Source organism: Coregonus lavaretus, assembly GCF_964263955.1.
Source record: "Coregonus lavaretus genome assembly, contig: HAP1_SCAFFOLD_4185, whole genome shotgun sequence".
NCBI classification, from domain to species: domain Eukaryota; kingdom Metazoa; phylum Chordata; class Actinopteri; order Salmoniformes; family Salmonidae; genus Coregonus; species Coregonus lavaretus.
This window is the reverse complement of record NW_028159449.1, coordinates 5139-31395: the sequence shown is the minus strand read 5'-3', so window position 1 is coordinate 31395 and position 26257 is coordinate 5139. Positions and strand designations below refer to the sequence as shown.

Sequence of the window (26257 nt, the reverse complement as noted above, 5' to 3'; positions counted from 1 at the left end):
AAAATGGCAACAACGATGGCGGCGGGAGAAGAACGTGCTGCTTCTGAAGTTTTGAGAGCGCTAGCTCGACATCTAAACTGTCTCAACGAAGACAGCAAAACCACAAGAAAAAGAGCGCTTGAAGCAATCAAAAGAGAAACTATTGATAAAGGGCTTTCGAGCGGCGTGTTGCAGGATGTTTTCACGTGTCTGCTAAAGTCGCTGCTGAAATGCCTGTCAGATCCTATGGAAAGATGCAGAGAGACTGCCATACACATGCTTGGAGATTTTATTCGGTGTGTTCCTCAACCGGAGGATTCGTTGCCTTATCTCATGCCCGCTTTGACGCAGCGGCTCGGCGGGAAAGAGATCCTGGAGCCCGCGGAGGAACTTCGGCTGTCCATGGTGGAGGTGCTGACTCTCACAGTGGAGGTGTGTGGTAGGCACCTAGCTCCCTACCTCGACGATATGATGAAGATATTGCAGAGAACTATTGTCGACCCTTTCCCAGACGTCAAAAGGGAGAGCTGCAAATGCACTGTTCATTTTGCAAAAAGTGTACCAGGTAAGCTGGTTGAGAATGTACTGGGTGTAGTCTTGTTAGCCCACAAGTTAGGCTAACTAGTTAGCTAGCTAGCTGTGTTAGCTAAAGTTTATTGCATGGACACCTGACCAAGCTGTGTCAGAGAATGGTTATTTTTGTGGCTCTAAGTTATTTTGTACAGTCCAAAGCTCTACCAGGCTGTCATGGAATATACATATTAATTATTAATTAAGTTAATGGAAATATAGACAATAGGACAATAACAAAATAATTTGTTTCTCTGTGATTTGCATGCTCTACAGAGCTAGCTATGTATGGTCTCTCTGAATACATGTATAACAATTGAATGTATTGAGGATAAGGTTTAGGAAATCGTACCCTAACTTATACTGTGGCATGAAGTGACAGTCACCTTACATTAATCTTGTTTGAAATGCTTCTCTATCCCCAGAACATTTCCACATGCAGGCAGAGAGCCTGGTCAAGCCCCTGATGCAGACCATCTCCCATCAGCATTCCCGTGTGCGTGTGTCCACCATCGAGGCCACTGGAGCGGTCATCCAGTACGGCACGGGGAAGAACGTGGATGATGTGCTCTCTCACCTGGCACAGAGGCTGTTTGACGACTCACCACAGGTTGGTTCTGTCAAATCTGGCAGATAAAGATCAAATACTCCTAGTGACAGTGTTAATGATTAGATTATTAGACAAATTATGTCAAATCTGGCAGATGGAAGCTCAACTACTCCTAGTGACAGTGTTAATTATTAGATTATTAGACTAATTCTGTCAAATCTGGCAGATACAGCACAAATACTCAGTGACCGTTAGTGTTAATGATTAGATTATTAGACTAATTCTGTTATTACTGTGTTCATCTAGATTATTATTTTCCTTGTTGGATAAATGTCTTTTGAAAAAAAAAAAAAAAAAAAACTGGTCAATCAATCTAATCAATCAATCCAACATATTAATAAAGGCTGCTTTTCTTTTACACCAACAGTTACTACAGTGGTTCCCAAACTGTCGGGGGAAAAGTCAAAAGTTTGGACACACCTACTCATTCAAGGGTTTTTCTTTATTTTTACTATTTTTTACATAGCAGAATAATAGTGAAGACATCAAAACTATGAAATAAAACAAATGGAATCATGTAGTAACCAAAAAAGTGTTAAACAAATCCAAATAGATTCTTCAAATAGCCACCCTTTGCCTTGATGACAGCTTTGCACACTCTTGTCATTCTCTCAACCAGCTTCACCTGGAATGCTTTTCCAACAGTCTTGAAGGAGTTCCCACATATGCTGAGCACTTGTTGGCTGCTTTTCCTTCACTCTGCCGTCCGACTCATCCCAAACCATCTCAATTGGGTTGAGGTCGGGGGATTGTGGAGGCCAGGTCATCTGATGCAGCACTCCATCACTCTCCTTCTTGGTAAAATAGCCCTTACACAGCCTGGAGATGTGTTGGGTCATTGTCCTGTTGAAAAACAAATGATAGTCCAACTAAGTCCAAACCAGATGGAATGGCGTATCGCTGCAGAATGCTGTGGTAGCCATGCTGGTTAAGTGCATTGACAGTGTCACCAGCAAAGCACCCCCACACCATAACACCTCCTCCTCCATGCTTTACGGTGGGAATTACACATGCTGAGATCATCCGTTCACCCACACAGCGTCTCACAAAGACATGGCGGTTGGAACCAAAAATCTCAAATTTGGACTCTTGACCAAAGGACACATTTCCACCAGTCTAATGTCCATTGCTCATGTTTCTTGGCCCAAGCAGGTCTCTTCTTCTTATTGGTGTCCTTTAGTAGTGGTTTCTTTGCAGCAATTTGACCATGAAGGCCTGATTCACACAGTCCCCACTGAACAGTTGATGTTGAGATGTGTCTGTTACTTGAACTCTGTGAAGCATTTATTTGGGCTGCAATTTCTGAGGCTGGTAACTCTAATGAACGTATCCTCTGCAGCAGAGGTAACTCTGGGTCTTCCATTCCTGTGGAAGTCCTCATGAGAGCCAGTTTCATCATAGCGCTTGATGGTTTTTGTGACTGCACTTGAAGAAACTTTCAAATTTCTTGAAATGTTCCGTATTGACTGACCTTCATGTCTTAAAGTAATGATGGACTGTCGTTTCTCTTTGCTTATTTGAGCTGTTCTTGCCATAATATGGACTTGGTCTTTTACCAAATAGGGCTATCTTCTGTATACCACCCCTACCTTGTCACAACACAACTGATTGGCTCAAACGTGTTAAGAAGGAAAGAAATTCCACAAATTAACTTTTAACAAGGCACACCTGTTAATTGAAATGCATTCCAGTTGACTACCTCATGAAGCTGGTTGAGAGAATGCCAAGAGTGTGCAAAGCTGTCATCAAGGCAAAGGGTGGCTATTTGAAGAATCTCAAATATAAAATATATTTTGATTTGTTTAACACTTTTTTGGTTACTACATGATTCCGTATGTTTTATTTAATAGTTTTGATGTCTTCACTATTATTCTAAAAAGTAGAAAAATAGTCCAAATATAGAAAACCCTTGAATGAGTAGGTGTGTCCAAACTTTTGACTGGTACTGTATATATTTCATTTTATTTTTTTATTTTTAAAGGAGCTTAGTCCGGCTTTAAACTGACTCTTGAAAGTTGTTATAGTAGAATGCAGAAGGTGCCATTTCGAAATTGGATAGTGCATCATCAGTTCCTCTTGTTAGTCATTGCATACCTTAGAGAGCTATTTATAACTTGTCAGAAATGTCCAGATCAACTAGCCCATGTCAGCTAATGTTTTTTATTTAGGTTTTTTAGCCCATAGATATTGTTGTTACTTTTTAGTCACTCAAATATCACATGAATAAACATTAGACATGACAAAATGTATAGAATTGTAGGAAATAAGCTTTAAACCTGCAATATTCTCTCCACCAACGAATGTTGTGAACAGTTTGTGTCATGAACAGCACATAGAAATAGACGTGGCATGTGCGCACGCGCAGGGGGGCGCGGGATGTTCCCCAATGCTGGAACGGTGGCACCGAGTGAAAAACTTTGAGAACCCCTTAGTTACTACAGTACCATACAAGGTGTTTTCCTCACTTAAAAAACTATGTTTTGTCTCACCCCACTTCTCTCTCCTCCAGGTGAGAAAAGCTGTGACTGTGGTTGTTGGTGACTGGCTGCTCCACCTGCGAGACAGATACTCCTACTTCCACAAGCTCATCCCCCTCCTACTGAGCAGCCTCAGCGATGACATCCCAGAGATTAGGTACTTATTGTACAGGGCTGGGCTCAATTCCAATTGAAGGCAGTCAATTCAGGAAGTGATTTTAATTTAAAATTAGTTTTAAACTTTTGAAATAAATAGCTTCTACTCCTTGAAAATAGATGCAGTTTTTTCCAATTTTGAATTGTTATTTGAGTTTACTTCCTGGATTGACTGCCTTCAATTCAAATGACCCCAGCCCTGCTATTGTATGACTGACCCAGTCCTTAACCACTCTGCCTTTGATACCACCCACCCATTCACTCACTCTGTCAGACCTAGGAAATATGCAGCCTAAGATACACACGTATGTATCAGGTTTGCTTGTGCAGATTACTGTAGATACCTACTTATACAGTAGGTTTGGTGTGAAAGAGGGAATAGCAGGAGCCCACAAGGCTCATCACTGACTGTGTTGGCTAGCTTGGGCTTTTGTGTTGTTTGTACATTGCGTCGTTGTGGCGTGGGTTCGAATCCTGGGTCTGCCGTCGCAGGGATGGACGTGCATTATCATTATATTTGTCTCTCTCCCCTCCAGTCAACTAGCTGCTGACCTGTGGAGACAGACAGGCACTCGATGGGAGCAGGAGAATGAGGATGACCTGAAGGACAAGATGGACTTCCTCCTGACCCCACCTGACCTCTACCCTGCTGGAGGTGAGTGAACTCCATCACTACTACTTCTACTGCAGAGAGATTAAACAATGTTCCATTGCGCCACTCAACTGACTTACAAAGTGTATACAGGATCTTTTGGTGGTGCAAAAAAAAGTATTTACAGGGTTAGGTTTCTCACACAAAGAAGGCTAGACAAGAAAAAAGATTTTAAAAAATCACTAAAGAAATGTATTGGGTTTTGTCTCCTGCAGAGAGATACAAGGCCTTCAGTGAATGTAGCCCATTGAGAAAAGGTTAGTTAGTTACCGTCCCATGCAGTGTGTTGTCTTGATTATAATAATGAAGAAGAAAGTTCATCAGTGCATTGATACAGACTGAAGAACATTACATTTACATTTTACATTTTAGTCATTTAGCAGACGCTCTTATCCAGAGCGACTTACAGTTAGTGAATACATCTTTTTTTATACTGGCCCCCCGTGGGAATCGAACCCGCAACCCTGGCGTTGCAAACGCCATGCTCTATCAACTGAGCTACATCCCTGCCGGCCATTCCCTCCCCTACCCTGGACGACGCTGGGCCAATTGTGTGCCGCCCATGAGTCTCCTGGTCGCGGCCGGCTGCGACAGAGCCTGGATTCGAACCAGGATCTCTAGTGGCACAGTTAGCACTGCGATGCAGTGCCTTAGACCACTGCGCCACTCAGGAGAACATCAGCCAATGTAAACCGTGTGATTTGTTGTTGTGGCCTTCTCTGTAAAGCCACCACCCTTTCTCCTCCACCGATCTAGTTATGTCCTCCTTCCTCTGAAAGTAGGTCAGACGCAGCGTGGGGTCAGCTGCCTTTATTAATAATAAAATAACTGTCTACTGAGGGCATGATGTATCTATCGATGATTGACGTCAGAGCAGTCTGGGCACGGAGAGGGAGAGAGGGCTGTAGGGGCTGGGGAGGGATGCTGTGCTGTCACTGATCCATCTAGCCTATCTATCTATCCATCTCCAATATGCTTCATTACTTCAGTTCTACTTCTGCTTGCTGTAGTATAGCAGGGTTCTCACATTCCTCTCTCTGTGTGCTGGTTGGAATAGCCTGGAATACTAACTGATACCATGGTGAAACGGAGCATGTCAGTTTGAATTCCAAGCATTAGTAACTCATCATCGGCAGCTCTGTGCGTGGGATAATTTGCTCTTGTCTTGCATTATTTAATTGTTATATATATATTTTTATACATGACTCGTTAAATATTCAGTTATTCACATCATGCGGTCTTAATTATATTTTAATCAAGGGAAAGAAGGGAACAGGATTTTTAATGAGCTTTGTTGGGAACTAGGTTTAAAGGGATTTTTTACTCTATATAACATTAGATTTCTGTGATAAGAAGTACTGCCTTCTTATGTCTGTCTTTGAGCAGACAACTTTTATACAAGTTCTTGAATTATTCCTTTAGATTTGGCCCCAAAAAATAAAATAAAATAAAAACACTGATGAGCTCCAGCCATAAACCAACTATGCTAGCCCTATTCCCCAAGAGTGCTCAGTCATGGTGGAGTTCCAAGCCTCCATATATTACTCATCTCTATTGGCCTGCGGGTTATGTATTCTACAGGTTATGTATTCTACAGGTTATGTATTCTACAGGTTATGTATTATGTCATTCGATCCGCTCCGTCAATCATACAAGGCACAGTGCTTGACTAACAGCCAATTATTGTCGACACTCTGCCCCCTAACACCCTCATTACTAAGACTAATGTGTGGATGTGGTTGTGGTGTGCAGGCTGGGTGGAGACTAGAGGGGTTTCCTGCAGGGCTGGTGCCCACCTCCCCCTACTCCCCTTTTACACACACACGCACTAATGCACACACACACACACTCTCACACACACTCTCTCACTCTCTTTCTCGCACACACACACTCACGACTACCCCACTGACTCACCACCCCACCCCTGTGTGAGAAGCTGGAAGGGGAGGCCATTGGAGGGACGACACCCAGCCTGTGTTGCCTCCCCAAGCACTTATTACCACCTATTAATAACGTCTGTCAGCACTGTAGTGAAGAATGAGGAAGCCCTTCATCTTTTCATATCGCCGCTGGGTTCAGGAAGGAGAGGTGAAGTCCTGTCTGTCTGTCCTGTCTGTGACTTTCCATCCCACTCAGCAGGTGAAGACAGACAGCAGGCCTTTTTCTAGAGCAGCAACCCTGCCGTTTTCCTCCTGGCCTGATTTCTGTTTATTTTACATAGGCTACACTGGGAAGGCAGTTTGTTTCTATGACGGTCACACGCACCCACCACATTAGCCTGGTCCCAGATCAGTTTATGTTAAGATGTGACAATGAGTATGTTTACATGAACACGAATAATTCGATATTAAACTGATTATGGCAGTAGGCCGAGTATGGCATTAGTGATGTAAATTGTAAACACCTTACTCTACTTATCTTAATCGGCGCAAGGTCAACATCGAAGTAAGCTTACGCCGATTAAAACACCTGGTTTTCTGAGCAATCTTTAGAATTATGAGGACATGTAAATGCCTTAATCAGAGTTACAGTGGTGTATTAGATTTGCACATGTGCTAGTACGAGCAGCGCAAGCTTCTATCTTTTGCGCCTAGTGAAGTGAGTTCGGAAAAACGGAAAATATGCATCTTAGAAATAGTTTTCCCATACAAACGTTATATGTCCGAATTCGACAATCAAATAGGCATCACAAAAATAACATGTGGTAGAACGTTTATTTTGATTGGCGATTTTCTGCATTTATCAAAGTCCCATCAGGTAGCCTGATTTCAGATGTGTCCGTGTAAACAGGATTATTAGGGAAATCGTTCTTCTTGCAAGTCATGTAAACGTTTAAATCGAGCTGTTTATATTAATCTGACTATTCACAATAATCATGTTTTTGTATGCATGTAAACATACTCAATGACCATAGGAGTTGGCAAGATGACACAAACAGATCTGGGACCAGGCAACAACCTGTGGGTGAAGTGTGTGCACTGCATATTAAATCAGGTCTCTCGCCTCTTAAAAGATGTTTGAATTTCAATGGGATCGCCTGTATGCATGAAGGATAAATGATTCCAATGCCCAAATCTCACCTTGTTAATGTTTTACTATCCCTATATGTCTGTCCATTGATTTAATCCATAGGAGTTGGGTGATTGGTACTAAGTTAATGATACAAATTCAATTAAGGGTGGTGATTACAATGATGAAGGGTTTATTAAAAGGGAAGTTCTAGTATGCAGGTGCAGTGGCTTTAATCCAGTGTTGGACAGGCAGCAGTAATAATGACCGTGTAGCTGGCTCAGATATAGGAAGGTGCTGCTGCGATGGCGGGGGTAGATAACCCAGGCCCGGGGCTGAGGATGAGTTTGAATGTGAACATGTGGTCACCCTGGTTGCTACCCATAGGTAGGCTAAGTGGAGAGTACCAGGATGTGTCCTGGGTGGTGTTCATTAGGGCATACAACATTAAACGTTTTGCAACTGATAATGGTAAATTACTGTTTCTTATTGGACAAGTCCAAATAGTCCCTTTCTGTTTTAGTCAGTTTTCATCCGTTTGGTGCCTAATGAACATGACCGTCTGGTTGTGTAGTGCAGATCTGGGTCAGTCTCCAGCTCCACACGGTGATAATGCTAATGGATACTGGCTCTAGGACAGGAAAAGAGATGAGTCTCTCTCTCTCCCTGCCAGTCATAAATCCAACATGGCCCCACTCCTGTCTGAAAAGGTCAGTGTCAGACAACTGGGAGACAACCAGAAACAGCTTGTTTTGTCTTGTCCTGTGTGTTTCTGTAGGATTGAAGCATCCTACAGAAGGGAGGGAGGGAGGGAGGGAGGGAGGGAGGGATGAAGCATGTGGAGGGCTATTCATTTAAAAATGTGTTCCACTTGCTCTGACAAGTCCCCCGGAGAGGAAATCTCAATCGTAAAACCAAAAAGTACATGTCTGGAAAATGGGACTTAGACTGTAGATGCAGTCCATTAGGACAGCAGAAAACACCCAACAAATTATGTTCCCTTCTTGCCTAATGTGAAGTGTTTTGTTGAAAATAAATCTTCTAAAATGCTCCATCAGCATAACTGGGCCGGAGGGCTATAGAACAGTTGTTCTATCGCTATCTCCATTACACAGTTAGAAATAGGATAACACAGTTACAACACAGTTAGCTTATTAGCACTTGTAGATATATACAGTAGATGTAGATGTATAGGCTGCGTTTACACAGGCAGGCCAATTCTGCTCTTTTGCAAAATTATTGGTCTTTTGACCAATCATGCAGATCAGATCTTTTGGCAAAAGATCAGAATTGGGCTGCCTGTGCAAACGCAGCCTTAGATGTATATCTTAATTGATCCATTTGTGTGATTTGTGTGCTTTTTAGTAGGTTAATGCATGTAGGCATTTTCATGCACATTCTAACCTTAAATTCCCCCACCTCCCCCTCCCTCCCAGTGGAGCGTCCGGGCCTGGGCTGCAGGGAGCTGGTGGTGAGGAACCTGTCCAACCTGCTGCCGGCGCTGGCCCGCGACGTGGTCGACTGGGTGGTGGGCACGCGGGTCAAGACGGTCCAGCTCCTGTATGCCCTGCTGCTGCATGCTGAGGACCACTGCACCCAGCACCTGCAGTTGCTGCTCTCCACGCTGTACCGCGCCTGCACCGACCCTGAGAGGGACGTGGTCACCAACGTGAGTGGTCGAGACATAGAGACACATGCTATCACGATGTGTTCTATGTAATCCAATGGGACGTCCCTACCACATTGAAAATGAAATGTAAAATGTTTAGGGTAGGGACGTCCCAAGGATTCTGGATAGCACTAACCTTTATTTCATCCTAGGGGGGGGTGGTCAGGTCAGGAAGTGGAAGTCCTAATGGTTGGATGATAGTGGTAGGTCTAATGGTTGGATGGTAGTGGTAGGTCTAATGGTTGGATGGTAGTGACTAACCTGGATGAATAAAGGTTAAATCACCATTAAATAAATAAGATAATCGTAGAAATCTGCTCTACAGTTCCAAATACAGTACCTGTATGTTGGCTACTTCAGTTCATCACTCCACAGATCTTTGCAAAGCAAGCCGTAGACCGATGCACCATCATTTGGGCGCCATTTTAACAAACTGCTCAATGGCCTTCCTTCCTTGAAGTTATTTCCGTTATTGTCATGCCCATGTGCTATTTCCATTGACATTCTTTCCACCCAGAAACAGATGTTTCAGAGCTGCTGTGGTGAATGACTTGATCTTGATGGTCATGTCATGAGAGGAGAGGACACACCTGCTGGCCTTAGAATAGACAGCAGTGAATAGCAGTAGTGATGTATGTGTCTTATAGCCCTGAGATAGTTGGGTTGGGCCCAAGGACTTGGGATGCACCTGCCCCAAGAGGAAGCCTTTGATGGTTCCTCTGATCCACTGGCTGATAAGGGATTATGAATTATGTACTCTTCTGTGGTCTTCTGTTATCTTGAATTCTTTATTTCGTCCTTTCTTTCATTCTATCTTTCTATCTCATTCTCTCTTTCTCTCTACAATCGTTCTCTGCTCTATGGCTAATCTTTGCTCTCTCTATCAATTCAAGGTACTTTATTGGCATGAAATACACTCTAATATTGCCAAATCATTCTATAAACTATAGTATTCTCTATCTCTCTCTGCAGTGTCTGAGGTCTGCCAAGCTGCTGGGGACCTTTGTCAGCCCCGAGGTCTTCCTCAAGCTGCTCCTGGTCCACTTGGAGACCCCCTCCTCCTCCCCCCATACCCCCCTCATGGTTCTGGCTGCAGTACTGGGGGGCTGCTCCGGGGACCTCCTGAAACCACACCTCCAGAAGATCGCTGATACACTGGTCCAACCAGACGTCTGCCAGGAGTACCAGCAGGTGAGTCTATGGCCCTTGACCTATGGGTATGACCTATGGGTTGGGAATTGGGGGAAAAGGTAAATGCCATAACTACTGGTCCAGTATCAGATGTCATTATCCACACTAATTGTTAATGATGGGGGTAATGGTAGGGTGAACTGATCATAGATCTGCGGTTAGGGGTAACTTATGATAGTTCACATCTGGTTGAGATGTTTCCTCTATGTTATCTTATATTTGAGTCTCCAGCCAGGTCTGGTGAAGTATATAGACCGACAGATGAAACACTACCCTTTCTGAGGCACTTAGTTTTGACCCTAAAACTGTTTACAGTGAAATGTTCCATAAAGTGAAAGAATATTAAGATAAGATGCATTTCTTCTATCAGGACCGTTGTAAAAGCTTTTATAGGGATTACTGTGCTGTGAGTTCAGGAGGTTCACCAGTGAGAGTGAGAGACAGAGACACACACACACAGAGAGAGAGAGAGAGAGAGAGAGAGAGAGAGAGAGAGAGAGAGAACCCCCCAGTGGGGCCCCAAATAATTTCCTCTAGAGGGGATGATAATAAAATGCTAATTATTCCTGACCCCTGCGTGTCTGACTTTTTTATAGCCACTTTTCAACACTCACTGTGTGCGGAACAGTGCAAAGTAAAGCCCTGAGATTACAACATTTCAAAGAGGGTCAGTGTTATGGTCCTGGTGACAGACATACAGGAGGGGAAACGGCCACCTCTAGCTGGGGTCAAGCCAGAGCGCGATGGACACAGATGGAGACAGACCTTCTGGTCCCTGGTCTGTCTGTCTCAATAAAGATCATTAGAAGTCAGTCTCAGTGGGTACTAAGGGGAAGCAGTACAGTACAGTGCTGTCTGGCTGGCTGGGTAGTTAAAGATCAGGGTTAGCAGTACAGTGCTGGCTTGGTAGTTAAAGATCAGGGTTAGCAGTACAGTGCTGGCTTGGTAGTTAAAGAGCAGGGTTAGCAGTACAGTACAGTGCTGGCTTGGTAGTTAAAGATCAGGGTTAGCAGTATACAGTGCTGGCTTGGTAGTTAAAGAGCAGGGTTAGTGGTACAGTGCTGGCTGGGTAGTTAAAGGGACATTTCAAAAATTTTCGACTTCAAATTCGTCATCTCCAGCACCACCCCAACATTAGCATATGTGGCGCGTTTCTATTTTTTGTAGTAAAAAAGATTGGTAGACAATTAGTGGCAATGCTTCCTCACAATTGGTTAAAATCACAAGACGCACACCAATGATGTCATTTGTTATGTTCCTCTATCATTTTTACTACAAAGCATAGAAACATGCCATTTTCACATATGTTGATGTTGGGGTGGTGCTGGAGATGATGAATATTAAGTTGGACAATTTTGAAATTCCCCTTTAAAGAGTAGGGTTAGCAGTACAGACCGACACACCTGCAGCATTCTTTGAAAACAACCAGGCCAGACACACAGAGCAGGGCCAAACCAGAGAGGTCCAGGGCCAGGCAGGCCACCGTTGGGCTGTAAATAACACAGGAGAGGAGGGAGAGAGGTGGGAGAGGAGCATCTGTGTTCCTGTAGACACACACACACACACACACACAGGCAGACATACAGACCCAGTTACACACCCACACACCAAGCACACACACAAACAGAACAGAGCAGACACACAGACAGAAAGACAGACAGACAGACACACCGAGCAGAACAGACAGACAGAAAGAAAGACAGGTAGGCAGACATACACACAAACACACACCAAGCATGCAGGTGCACACAGACAGACCGACACAAAGACGGACAGACAGAAAGACAGGTGTACACACACACACACACACTCCCTTCCCAGTCATCACACAGACAGTCCCACATACACTGACATGAACTTCAGAGAGACACAGTCATCACACAGATTGTTTGAAGGTTAGCCAGTAGCCACAGTGATCCTGCTTGTTGGACTAACTGGTTGTTTTTGATATGGTTTTAGACAAGCAAGGGAAAAATGTCATATGGGCACATTGGGCAGCTGTGGTGCTAAGATAAAGTAAAAAAGAAGACCTAAATTGCAGACTCAGATGCTATGCTTTTCAAAGTAAACTTCAGAAGATAAAAACAACTTTAGAGAGTTTTGTGCAAGAGAGCGAGAGGTTTGACTTGGACAAAAATAATATTATAAATAATCTTCAAAGTCACAGCGAAAACCACGCTGGTCGGCAGAGAGCGAGAGAGTGGTGGAGCCCGTTGAAGATGTGGACACTGATATAGTGCTTGGGACCGCTTAACTTATTTTACTCGCTCAAAGGCCTGTTTTAGTGTTTTTACCCCAAACAATGAACTATATAACAAAACTCCCCCTCTTATCAATTCATACAATGACATCACTGTGGCAGAGAGGAGTTGAAAGGAGTGTTGGTTAGTTAAGCTTCCGTGTTGTACAAGTTGCACTTGTAGTTATAGGACATACCATAAAACACACACACACAGACATTAAGATATTAATACATAATAGAAACATCCTGACACCGTGTAGACACACGATCTCACTCTACAGCTGAGGGCTGTTGTGCTGTTGCCGTGGCTACGGAGCTATTCTCACATCTGCAGAGCTAAAGCAAACAGGCAGATGAGAGCGAGCGAGAGAGAAAGGCCCGTAGGTGAAGGGAAGGAAGGAATATTTACAACCACGTAGTTAACAGACAGAGAACATTACACAGCAAGGCACTGTAAAAGTGCTGACCCACAGTAGCGGAGGAGAGATGAGGCTCTGTTTTCTTTCATCTTGTCTTGTGTGCAAATGCTGCCGAGAGACTTGGGAGTGTCTGTCTTTTGCGTGAAGTGGTGACGCCATGTCGGCCAATTTTCTGTCGCTCTGAAAACACAAACACACTCTGACATGTTTCCTCTGTCCGATGTCATGGCCGCTGACAGCTGTGGCCTGTTCATCTCGCTCTTGAAAGGGAGACGAAAGAAAGGTGAGAACGGAGGAGTGTGGTGATGGGTTGGGCTTACCGTACGCGTGGCTGCCGCCTCACCTGTGGACTGACACAACCGGGTCAGAGCTCCAGGGGTGTATCAGTTTCCCCGTTGCTATGACAACGGTAGAAGTTGTGGGGGGGGTAATGAATCTCCAACTACCTCAGTATGTCAGTGTGTATTTGCGGCAGACACACACACACACACACACACAGTGTTACGAGGCCCCGTGGCGTGTGCAGTGCCACAGCACCAGGTCGAGCACCAGCCAGGCTCCAGGTGTGTCTAACATGATTATATCCAAGCACTACGCCACTTTTACCACTTTTTCTTTCCTCTCCTCTCCTTTCCCAGACCTACTAATGGCTGTTTTGGTGTCAGTGTGAGCCTGTGTGTTACAATGTTAAACGTCTGGTGGTGTCTCCATACAGCATCCTTGGGCTGCCTACCTAGGGGTGTTGTGGCAGACCAGAACAGAACAGACCACAACAAACCAGACCAGACCAGAGAACAGACCAGACCAGAGTGAAAACCCCACAGTGTCGCTGCTTTATTCCCATGATTGTGAGCTGCTGAGCTGTAAAGAGGGGGTTCCCCACAGAAATACAATGACTAGAGATTCTATGGGGATCCCCACCACCCACTGTGAGCACGTCCACACTCCACAGGGGGGAGTGAAGTGAGTAATACACAGCAGGGGAGGGGATAACTGAGTCACAAGGCCAGAGAGGTGAGGGGGAAGCCCCCAGGGAAGCCCAGAGCTGTGAGGGGGAAGCCCCCAGGGAAGCCCAGAGCTGTGAGGGGGAGGCCCCAGGGACACCCAGAGCGGTGAGGGGGAGGCCCCAGGGAAGCCCAGAGCGGTGAGGGGGAGGCCCCAGGGAAGCCCAGAGCGGTGAGGGGGAGGCCCCAGGGAAGCCCAGAGAGGTGAGGGGGAGGCCCCAGGGAAGCCCAGAGAGGTGAGGGGGAGGCCCAAGGGAAGCCCAGAGAGGTGAGGGGGTGGCCCCAGTGAAACCCAGAGATGTGAGGGGGAGGCCCAAGGGAAGCCCAGAGAGGTGAGGGGGAGGCCCCAGGGAAACCCAGAGAGGTGAGGGGGAGGCTCCAGTGAAACCCAGAGATGTGAGGGGGAGGCCCCAGAGAAGCCCAGAGAGGTGAGGGGGAGGCCCCGAGAGGTGAGGATGAGGCCCCAGGGTAGCCCAGAGAGGTGAGGGGGAACCCCCAGGGATGCCCAGGCCAGACAGGGGGACAAAGGATGCAGAGGTTTACCTCAGTGCTAACTTTCTTTTAAAATATCAAACCTGACTCACTGTTAGGCTGCCTCGCAGGACAAACAAACAGGTCGGGTCCAGACACACATAACAAGCCTTTTCCAAACCCCCCTGAGTCAAAAGTGTGTGTGCGTGCATAATGTGCGTGTGCGCGTCCCATCCATAGTATGTGTGTTTAACCCCCTAGCTCACTGATGTAAAATAAACACATTATTCTCACAGCCCTGGAAGTCCTGACCCTCTAGTCTCTCCTCTCTAGCCGTGTCATAGATTCACTGCTCTCCATCTTATTTATTTAGCTTTGCTCTCTTTTCCTTCCCACTGAAGTGGCATGCTGCTCTATGGCTGCTTGGGGAAGACAGTGGCACAGCGGTCTAAGGCACTGCATCTCAGTGCTTGAGGCGTCACTACAGACCCCCTGGTTCGATTCCTGGCTGTATCACAACCGGCCGTGATTGGGAGTCCCATAGGGCGGTGCACAATTGGCCCAGCGTCGTCCGGGTTTGGCCGGTGTAGGCCGTCATTGTAAATAAGAATTTGTTCTTAACTGACTTGCCTAGTTAAATAAAGGTAAAATAAAATAAATTTAAAAAACAGTGTTGTGCTCCTTCTAGTGCCTGCTTTGAGCACTGGACAGACGTTTTGTCATTCTGGAGAATGGGAGGGATGAGGTGTGTGCGTGTGCATGCACACAGACTCTTGGCCGTCTCTTTACGTTCCCTAATACACCCCCTCTCTCCCTAAGCAAACACCTGGAGGCTGCCTCCCCTCTCCATCCCTCCCTCCCTCCTCTCTAATGACAGGCCACAGCAAAACAGGAAACAAGGCCGTGCTCCCGGTGATGGCATGGAAATTGGTCCGAGTGGAGGGCCTTTGTCTAAACATGAACTCACCCAACAGAGAGAGAGAGAGAGAGAGACACACACACACACACACAGCGAGAGAGAGAGACACATACACACACAGAGAGAGAGAGACACACACACACACACACACACACACACAGAGAGAGAGACACACACACACAGAGAGAGAGAGAGAGAGACACACACACAGAGAGAGACACACACACAGAGAGAGAGAGAGAGACACAGAGCGAGTGAGACACACAGAGAGAGTGAGACACAGAGACAGGGAGAGGGGGAAGAGAGACAGAGGGAAAAGGACAGGAATGGAGGAGTGACCCAGATCAAATGAAGAGATGGAAAGAATATCTCATGGCATTTATTTGATTGATTTGAAAACAATAGGAGATCCTTCACAGGGCTGGTCCGCTGTGGTTTGGTGATGTGGAGTAGATAATACAGAAGGAGTGTATGAGAACTGAGGGAGGATGGCGTGTCGTGAGAGAGGGAGCAGATGGCGTGTCGTGAGCGAGGGAGACAGAAGGAGGGATAGAGAAGAGGGGAGAGGGTGGATAGAGTTCAGAGAAAAGAAATCTAGCTTCTAGGCTGGTGGTGAAAGGAGGGGTCACATCATTGACTTTTCCCTCATATAACAGTATGACAGTATGAGGAACAGAGGTCAGGGGCTTCTCATGCACCGTCAGACTGTAGCACCGCACAGTCTCTCTCTTTCTCCCTCTCTCTGTACCTACCTCTCTCTTTCTATCTCTCTCTCTCACCCCTCTCTCTCTCTCTACCTCAATCTGCACATTCCCCCTATCTCTCTCCCTCTGTCTCCCTCTTTCTGTCTCAGTGTCTCTCCTTTTGCAGGTGTAAATATGTGAGGGCGGATATGTTTTTTAAAATGTGTTTGTATAATGTATGATATTTACCCAATAAAGGGAAGAATTATAATAGTCTCTCCTTCCCTCTCCCAGTCGGTGTATCTGGACCAGTTGCTGTCCTGTGTGGATGTTCTGTTGTCTCTGTGTGAGAAGGACTGTTGCTCCATCAGTCTACAGCTGTTACAGGTGCTGGTTACTGTCCAGAGCCTCTCCACTGAGCCACAGCTCACTGACAAGGTAAGATGCGCTCGCGTACACACACATACATGGACGCACACGCCCAAACACACAAACCAGCATGCGTGCATGGACACACACACACACACACATATGTCTACACACACATACATCAAACCCTAGCTCACTGCCCAGGTAAGACCCACACAAACACATAATCACACACACTGACCCACATACACACAGCCTCACCCAGTGGCTCTAACGAGCAATCCCAGGCAGGCCTCCCCCTCCCCTGTGGGCTCGACGTTTATAACCCACAATCCACCTCACCTGTGTAACTACTCTTCTCCTTCTCTGCTCTGACATGTGGTTTTACCCTTTTTCCCTGCCCTCTTTCTTTTATATTAGAACTGTAAGCATGTTTTCTATATCGGGCCAGAGAAGCTATTCGAAGAATGTAAGCGTTAGACCTGGTTCAAAGTGGGCACAGTGGAACTCAACAGTCTACTGTAATTACCCATTTAGTCAGAAATTGCACCTTTGGAGTGGAACTAGTTTAAACCGTTGCCGAGGGTGAAAGGAGGCGGTTTTGGAGAAGAGAGAGAGAGAGAGCGAGAGGGAGAGAGGGGGTGGGGGGAGGGGGGGGGGGGGGGGGGGGGTGCGAGTCAGCAGGTGTGTCATCAGCCCCAGCACCGTCCTTCCTCACGCATACTGCCATTACATGCCACGCGAGCACCATCCTGCCGCGAAGGACACTCATTGTGTGGTTAACTTAACCCAGAATAAAACTTAACAACAAAGAGAAGGGGAGGAGGAAACAGAACAGATTGTAAAAGCCCTGTGTTACATCTTATGTCTGTCTGTTTGGAGTGTATGCTAATAACAGGTCTAAGAGCAGAGGAGCGGGAAGTGGAGTTGCACTCTGGCCAACGGATGAATGACTGACCACTGTGGCCTTCGATGTCTGACTGTCTGTGTCTGTCTGCAGAAACTGTGTCCTGTCTGGAACTGGGAGGAAGAATAGGGACAGGGACATGCAGAGAGGGAGAGAAGGGGGGAAGAATAGGGACAGGGACATGCAGAGAGGGAGAGAATGGGGGGAAGAAGAGAGGGGGGTGAGCATGGCCTTGGGCATTCCCCGATGCTGTTCCACCTCCCAGGGGGAATGGCAATGTTAGTTTTCCTAGAAAAGGAGCTTTGCTTGCTTCCAGTCAGGGTTGGGGGGGAGAGTTAGATGGTTAACACTATTGACTCAAGAGGACAGTCAGTCAGACAGTTAGTGTCCATTCGTCTGTGTGTCCATCCCCCCCTCCCCTCAAGGGGGCCATAAGGGGGACCATTACTCGCCCCTCGAGGTCACTTCCTCTGTCCTGAAGAGACAACACTATGTTTACTCTCCTTTCTCTCTCACTCGGCTCATTACCCCTCCGTTGATGTTTATTGTGACTATAGGATGTGTGTGAATGCTTCCGGTTTGCTTTTCTGTATGGGTATATGTGTTAGTGTTTGCATCGGAGTGGTTTGATATTTAAGACTAAGAGCATGTGAAGTACATTGTTTACAGTGTGTGAGTCTTTGGGAAAATGTTCTTTCCATGGTAACCTTACTGTTCATGCTTTTGTTTCCGGATGTAATCTGAACTTTCAATACAGCCATAAACATTTTTATGGAATGTGTTGGGATCACTTTCTCTCACCTTCCCTTCCTTCCTCTCTCTCTCTCTCTCTCTCTCTCTCTCTCCATCTCTCCATCTCTCAGGCAGAGCAGAGTGTAGTGTCTTTGTGTAAGGTCCAGGGTCTGGCTACAGTAGCTGACCTCTACAGGCAGCACATGGATCAGCTGCTCCAGTGGCTCTTAGCCTCTCAGAAGACCTGGACCAGCTACTCCCCCCAGAGACTGCAGCTCCAGGTCATCGCCACCCAATCAGGTGAGACTATAGGTCAGGCTTCTCCAACCCTGTTCCTGGAGAGCTACTCTCCTGTAGGTTTTCAATCCAACTCCAGTTGTAACTAACCTGAGTCAGCTTATCAACTAGCTAATTATTAGAATCAGGTGTGCTAGATTAGGGTTGGAGAGAACCTACAGGAACAGGGTTGGAGAGCTCTGCTATAGGTCATCTCTGGCCAATCAGGTGAGCGTATAGCCACATTGCTGGCCTATCAGGTGAGCGTATAGGCACATCGCATTCTTATTGGCAGACTAAATAGCCTTGGTTTCTCAAATGACTGCCTCGCCTGGTTCACCAACTACTTCTCAGATAGAGTTCAATGTGTCAAATCGGAGGGCCTGTTGTCTGGACCTATGGCAGTCTCTATGGGGGTGCCACAGGGTTCAATTCTTGGGCCGACTCTTTTCTCCGTGTATATCAATGATGTCGCTCTTGCTGCTGGTGACTCTCAGATCCACCTCTATGCAGACGACACCATTTTGTATACATCTGGCCCTTCATTGGACACTGTGTTAACAAACCTCCAAACAAGCTTCAATGCCATACAACACTCCTTCAGTAGCCTCCAACTGCTCTTAAACACTAGTAAAACTAAATGCATGCTCTTCAATCGAACGCTGCTGGCACCCGCCCACCCGACTAGAATCACTACTCTCGACGGGTCTGACCTAGAGTATGTGGACAACTACAAATACCTAGGTGTCTGGTTAGACTGTAAACTCTCCTTCCAGACTCACATTAAGAATCTCCAATCCAAAGTTAAATCTAGAATCGGCTTCCTATTTCGCAACAAAGCCTCCTTCTCTCATGCTGCCAAACATGCCCTCGTAAAACTAACTATCCTTCCGATCCTTGACTTCGGGGATGTCATTTACAAAATAGCCTCCAACACTCTACTCAGCAAATTGGATGTAGTCTATCACAGTGCCATCCGTTTTGTCTCCAAAGCCCCATACACTACCCACCACTGTGACCTGTACGCTCTTGTTGGCTGGTCCTCACTACATGTTCGTCGTCAAACCCACTGGCTCCTGGCCATCTATAAATCACTGCTAGGCAAATCCCCGCCTTATTTTAGCTCATTGGTCACCATAGCAGCACCCACCCGTAGTCTGCGCCCCAGCAGGTATATCTCACTGGTCATCCCCAAAGCCAACACCTCCTTTGGCTGCCATTCCTTCCAGTTCTCTGCTGCCAATGACTGGAACGAATTGCAAAAATCTCTGAAGCAGGAGACTCTTATCTCCCTCACTAACTTTAAGCATCAGTTGTCAGAGCACCTTACCGATCACTGCACCTGTACACAGCCCATCTGAAATTAGCCCACCCAACTACCTCATCCCTATATTGTTATTTATTTTTGCTCATTTGCACCCCAGTATCTCTATTTGCACATAATCTCTTGCACATCTATCATTCCAGTGTTAATACTAATTGTAATTATTTTGGACTAAAGCCTATTTATTGCCTTACCTCCATAACTTGCTACATTTGCACACACTGTATATATATTTTCTGTTGTATTTTTTGACTTTGTTTTGTTTTACCCCAAATGTAACTCTGTTGTTGTTTTTATCGCACTGCTTTGCTTTATCTTGGCCAGGTCGCAGTTGTAAATGAGAACTTGTTCTCAACTGGCTTACCTGGTTAAATAAAGGTTAAATAAAAAATATATATAAAAAAATTGCTGGCCAATCAGGTGAGACTACAGGTCATCTCTGTCCAATCAGGAGACCAATCTGTAACCAAGACATTACTGTCCTATCAGTCATATCTGGCCAGTCAGAGACTAAAGCCACATTATTGTCTAATCATGTGAGACTACAGGCAGAGAGGAAGAGGCGAAGCGAGAGGTTTTACTCCGCCCAAAATATGTCCATGAAAATAAGCCTACGAGGGAGGGATTTTTGTATGGAGGTCAATGAGAGAGTGTCAAATTTGGTCAACAAAAAATTGATAGTTTGCTAAGTGATGCTTATTTGATCAAATAGAAGTTTCGTAATGGGTAGGTTGTTACGAATTTCACATTTACATTTACATAATTTAGCAGACGCTCTTATCCAGAGCGACTTACAAATTGGATTCACTGATATAAGTGGACACGTGGCATTTACGCAACTTTGACAAAAACAACTTTATATTGGAGTTGGATATAACCCGTTTTAGTGTGGATATTGCCATTTAGGGCATCTACCATTTTAAAGTAGTCAATTGGGTGGGGATTCCTATGATTTGGGAGCAATCAGCCAAACGGCCACCATCATAGATTGATTACTTAGATTTACTGAACAAAAATATAAACGCAACATGCAATAATTTCAAAGATTTTACTGAGTTACAGTTCATATAAGGAAATCAGTACATTTAAATGAATTAGGCCCTAATCTATGGATTTCACATGACTGAGAATACAGTTATGCATCTGTTAGTCACAGATACCTTAAAAAAAAAAAGTAGGGGCATGGATCAGAAAAACAGTCAGTATCTGGTATGACCACCATTTGCCTCATGCAGCGCGACACATCTCCTTCGCATAGAGTTGATCAGGCTGTTGATTGTGGCCTGTGGAATGTTGTCCCACTCCTCTTCAATGGCTGTGCGAAGTTGCTGGATATTGGCGGGATCTGGAACACGCTGTCGTACACGTTGATCCAGAGCATCCCAAACATGCTCAATGGGTGACATGTCTGGTGAGTATGCAGGCCATGGAAGAACTGGGACATTTTCAGCTTCCAGGAATTGTGTACAGATCCTTGCGACATACTTGAGCCGTGCATTATCATGCTGAAACATGAGGTGATGGTGGCAGATGAATGTCACGACAATGGGCCTCAAGATCTCGTCACGGTATCACTGTGCATATAAATTGCCATCGATAAAATGCTATTGTGTTCGTTTTCCGTAGCTAATGCCTGCCCATACCTAACCCCACCACGACCATGGGCACTCTGTTCACAACGTTGACATCAGCAAACCGCTCACCCACACGACGCCGTACACTCTGTCTGCCATCTGCCAAGTACAGTTGAAACCAGGATTCATCCTTGAAGAGCACACTTTTCCAGCGTGCCAGCGGCCATCGAAGGTGAGCATTTGCGCACTGAAGTCGGTTACGACGCAGAACTGCAGTCAGATCAAGACCCTGGTGAGGACGACGAGCACGCATATGAGCTTCCCTGAGACGGTTTCTGACACTTTGTGCAGAAATTCTTTGGTTGTGCAAACCCACAGTTTCATCAGCTGTCCGGGTGGCTGGTCTCAGACAATCCTGCAGGTGAAGATGCCGGATGTGGAGGTCCTGGGCTGGCATGGTTACACATGGTCTACGGTTGTGAGGCCGGTTGGACGTACTGCCAAATTCTCTAAAATGACGTTGTAGGCAGATTATGGTAGAGAAATGAACATTCAATTCTCTGGCAAAAGCTCTGGTGGACATTCCTGTAGACCTCATGCCAATTGCCCACTCCCTAAAAACTTGAGACATCTGTGGCATTGTGTTGTGTAACAAAACGGCACATTTTAGTGGCCTTTTATTGTACCCAGCACAAGGTGCACCTGTGTAATGATCATGCTGTTTAATCAGCTTCTTGATATGCTACACCTGTCAGGACGCTGGCTTATCTTGGCAAAGGAGAAATGCTCACTAACAGGAATGTAAACAAATTTTATATTTGAGAGAAATAAGATTTTTGTGCGTATGGAACATTTCTGGGATATTTTATTTCTGCTCATGAAACATGGGACCAACACTTTACATGTTGCGTTTATATTTTTGTTCAGTGTAGTATCTTGTTGAACTAAAAGGGCCATGTTTGAATGTTGGTATGTCCGTTCTATGCACTTTATTTCTACGCTGTCATCTACCCTTAAGAACTGTATGACTTTGAGACGAATCAAAGACCTTTGACTCAAGGCCCCTTTAGAAACACTTACACAGACAGAAAGCAACTTGGCTGGCTACCCAAACTCCTTGCGCCGGCCAAATGCTACGCCACGCCCATGGATGTTCGATTCTTCTTCCCAATGAGTCTGGATCTGAGTACCTCCCAGATGATTTCTACAATGGAAATCCATTCTAGACCGTCTGATTGGTCCCAGAAACCAATGGGTTGGGCCAGAGCCAGAACAAAAGTGTGGAAAGCGGCACTTTAACAATTCGTGATTGGCTTTGATACTCTGATTGGTTAGAGATGATCCAATCGCTGATTACTTTGTTTTGTACACACCCCGCACTTTGACGTCACCACAAAGGTCTTCAATGATGGCAGTCTCAGACTGAAGTATGTAGCGAACGATAGCAGTGGAATAATTCAGTTTGAGTCTTCTGGCAAGACAGCAACAGAACCTGCCATTATCCAGCTACACACAGAAAGTTTGTCATTAGAGCCCAGTTAGCTTAGTGACTAGGGTAAATCCCCCCCACTCCCAGTCTGTCTCAGTCCAGTTTAGGGAGGGTTACAGGGCTCTGAACCTCACTTTACGCATTACTTTACCCCTATCCCCCCATAATCCGCCTGAAATTAGCACCTCCGACACACTTTCTTTCATCCCGGATTGCTCTCTCTCTCTCTCTCTCTCTCTCTCTCTCTCTCTCTCTCTCTCTCTCTCTCTCTCTCTCTCTCTCTCTCTCTCTCTCTCTCTCTCTCTCTCTCTCTCTCTCTCTCTCTCTCTGTCTGTCTGTCTGTCTGTCGGTCTGTCGGTCTGTCGGTCTGTCGGTCTGTCGGTCTGTCTGTCTGGGTCTGACTCTCTCTGTCTGGGTCTGACTCTCTCTGTCTGGGTCTGACTCTCTCTGTCTGGGTCTGACTCGGTCTCGGTCTGACTCTCTCTGTCTCTGTCTCGGTCTGACTCGGTCTCGGTCTGACTCTCTCTGTCTCTGTCTCGGTCTGACTCGGTCTCGGTCTGACTCTCTCTGTCTCTGTCTCGGTCTGTCTCGGTCTGACTCGGTCTCGGTCTGACTCTCTCTGTCTCGGTCTGTCTCGGTCTGACTCGGTCTCGGTCTGACTCGGTCTCGGTCTGACTCTCTCTGTCTCGGTCTGACTCGGTCTCGGTCTGACTCTCTCTGTCTCGGTCTGACTCGGTCTGACTCGGTCTCGGTCTGACTCGGTCTGACTCGGTCTCGGTCTGACTCTCTCTGTCTCGGTCTGACTCGGTCTCGGTCTGACTCGGTCTGACTCGGTCTCGGTCTGACTCTCTCTGTCTCGGTCTGACTCGGTCTCGGTCTGACTCTCTCTGTCTCGGTCTGACTCGGTCTGACTCGGTCTCGGTCTGACTCTCTCTGTCTCTGTCTCGGTCTGACTCGGTCTGACTCGGTCTCGGTCTGACTCGGTCTGTCTCGGTCTGACTCTCTCTGTCTCTGTCTCGGTCTGACTCGGTCTGTCTCGGTCTGACTCGGTCTCGGTCTGACTCTCTCTGTCTCGGTCTGACTCGGTCTGACTCGGTCTCGGTCTGACTCTCTCTGTCTCTGTCTCGGTCTGACTCGGTCTGACTCGGTCTCGGTCTGACTCTCTCTGTCTCTGACTCGGTCTGACTCGGTCTCGGTCTGACTGTCTCTGTCTCGGTCTGACTCGGTCTGACTCGGTCTCGGTCTGACTCTCTCTGTCTCTGTCTCGGTCTGACTCGGTCTGACTCGGTCTCGGTCTGACTCTCTCTGTCTCTGTCTCGGTCTGACTCTGTCTCGGTCTGACTCTCTCTGTCTCGGTCTCGGTCTGACTCTCTCTGACTCTCTCTGTCTCTGTCTCGGTCTGACTCTCTCTGTCTCTGTCTCGGTCTGTTTGTCTCTGTCTCTGTCTCGGTCTGACTCTCTCTCTCTCTCACACCACACACTCGCACTTCAAACCTATACACTCTTAGAAAAAAGGGTTCCAAAAGGGTTCTTCGGCTGTCCCCATGTAGAACCATTTTGGGTTCCATGTAGAACCCTCTATGGAAACTGAAAAAGTATTTGAGATACTATTTTTATTGGACCATAAGCTTTTTTAGGTTTTTGCTGTGATTGTATGGGAACAGCAATAAGTAGCTGAAGTATGTCCTCTAGTCAAGCCCCCAGTCATAACTGACCAGTCCATTCTAAGCCTACGGTCAGCCCCCACCCAGGTCACAACATCAAACGACAACCGCAAAGACCAAAGCGGACCCTCGTCTTGACCCTGATCCCCCCCCCCCCCCCCCTTGCATCAAGGCCACTTTGAACCTCAGAGTCTTTGTGTGTGTGGTGCTTTTTAAAATACTCCCTACAAAGCCCCTCGCCGTTCCGGGGTTAACCTTTCACCTTTCTGGCCACTATGCCAAAGCATTCTGGAAATATGGGCCTGAGAGCCAATGGAAATACATGCTATAATCTCATCTATTTGTCATTGTTTGAGATCTGAGAATTTCCCATCTCTTAGTCATAGTCTGTTCTCACCTTCTGACTGCTGTTTGTCAGACATAAACTTTGTCCCCCCTTTTCTTCTTCACACTGGCATTGCTCCTCTTTTCTGTGTGTGTGTTTGTCCGTGAATGTCCCTGCGTGTGTGTGCACTGTGCATACGTGTGTGTTCCTTCACTGTCTCTGGTCTGGCACCCTCTGCCCCTGTAAAAAAAAATCTCCTCTGTGTCTGTGTGCCAACATCACGCCACGCAATGCCAGGTGAGAGGAGCAGGACAGGACACTGTGGTCAACTGGCTGTGTACTATGGGTCATTTGAGTGGAATCCAGCCTAGCTGACCCTCTCATATCCGCAGTGTGTTTGTGTGAAGAGGCCTTGAGATGTCTGGTCTGGTCTGGTCTGACACCTTCACCATGTTTGTGGCACCGTTTTGATTCACACATTCTTGCTGCATGACATCTTTCCATTTGTCTCTCTCTCTCTCTTCTTACCCTCCATTGCCTTGTTCTCCCTTTCTCTCCCTCTCTTTATCTGCTTCTTGGAGGCAGTCAGTTCTACTGGCCGGCCGCTGCCCTCCGCATCACAGGATATCCTGTCTCGTCTCTACAGCGTGTCACACACACATAGACAGACACTTGGTTAGTGTGTGTATGTGAGCTGGGAATACTTTCACTGTGAATTTCCCATCCAGTGAGTGACCCTGTCTGGTAACACAACTTACGGCAACACACACAGACAGACAGACGGACAGAGACACACACACACACACACACACTCAAGCAATTCACACACAAAAGCTCCTTTTACTCATGTCAATTTCCTTGTTGCTGTGTGTCACAGTCTGCTCATTCCTTGGAACTTTCCCTGTCTGACACGAGTACTGGTCAGTAGTACTAATAATAGGACTTCTATTCTTCTGTGTTTGTATGTGTTGTGTGTGTGTTCAGGCCAAGTCATTGGAGAGTTCCTGCCCTTGCTAATGCCCCTTCTGCAGAACTGTCTGAACCCAGAGAGAGACCCTGAGATGAGACTGCACATCTTCACCATGCTGTCCAAACTGCTGCTGGATGCTACGCACACTCTGGACTCCCAGAGGTGAGTTCTGAATGGACACACACACACACACACACACAATCAGCTGGTCCTATTTGAATCCCTACCCCTCCCCCTTGGCCCTAACCCTTCAAAGTTTGCAGATCTGTACGGTGGAAGCAATATTGGGAAGCTTTACCACTACACTGCTTAAATACCTATCCAGGCATGCTAACATGGAGGGGTCCGAAGGTGAGGGACAGGGACCGGCTGATACAAACAGCCTCCCACACACACACACACTGACTCATGCACAGACTGACTCACACACAAACTGACGCAAGGACACGCACATGCTCAGACACGCAAATTCACATACATGCATACACACGCACATGCGTGCACATACACACACAAACCTGTGACCACCACACACAGACACAAAACATGCATTATATACACCAAGCTCCTACACCC

The 26257-nt window shown here is 46.5% G+C and overlaps 1 protein-coding gene across 1 annotated transcript; it reads left to right on the top strand.

The window, feature by feature from the left end:
- LOC311122834 (dynein axonemal assembly factor 5-like) lies at positions 1-25843 on the top strand (the record flags this gene model as incomplete). Its single annotated transcript, XM_084197149.1, has 9 exons — positions 1-544; positions 975-1159; positions 3669-3793; positions 4329-4447; positions 8890-9122; positions 10095-10313; positions 16346-16489; positions 18191-18359; positions 25696-25843. Coding segments are annotated over exons 1-9 (1883 nt in total), but the record flags the coding sequence as incomplete, so codon positions are not given.
- Between the last annotated feature and the right edge of the window lie 414 nt (positions 25844-26257).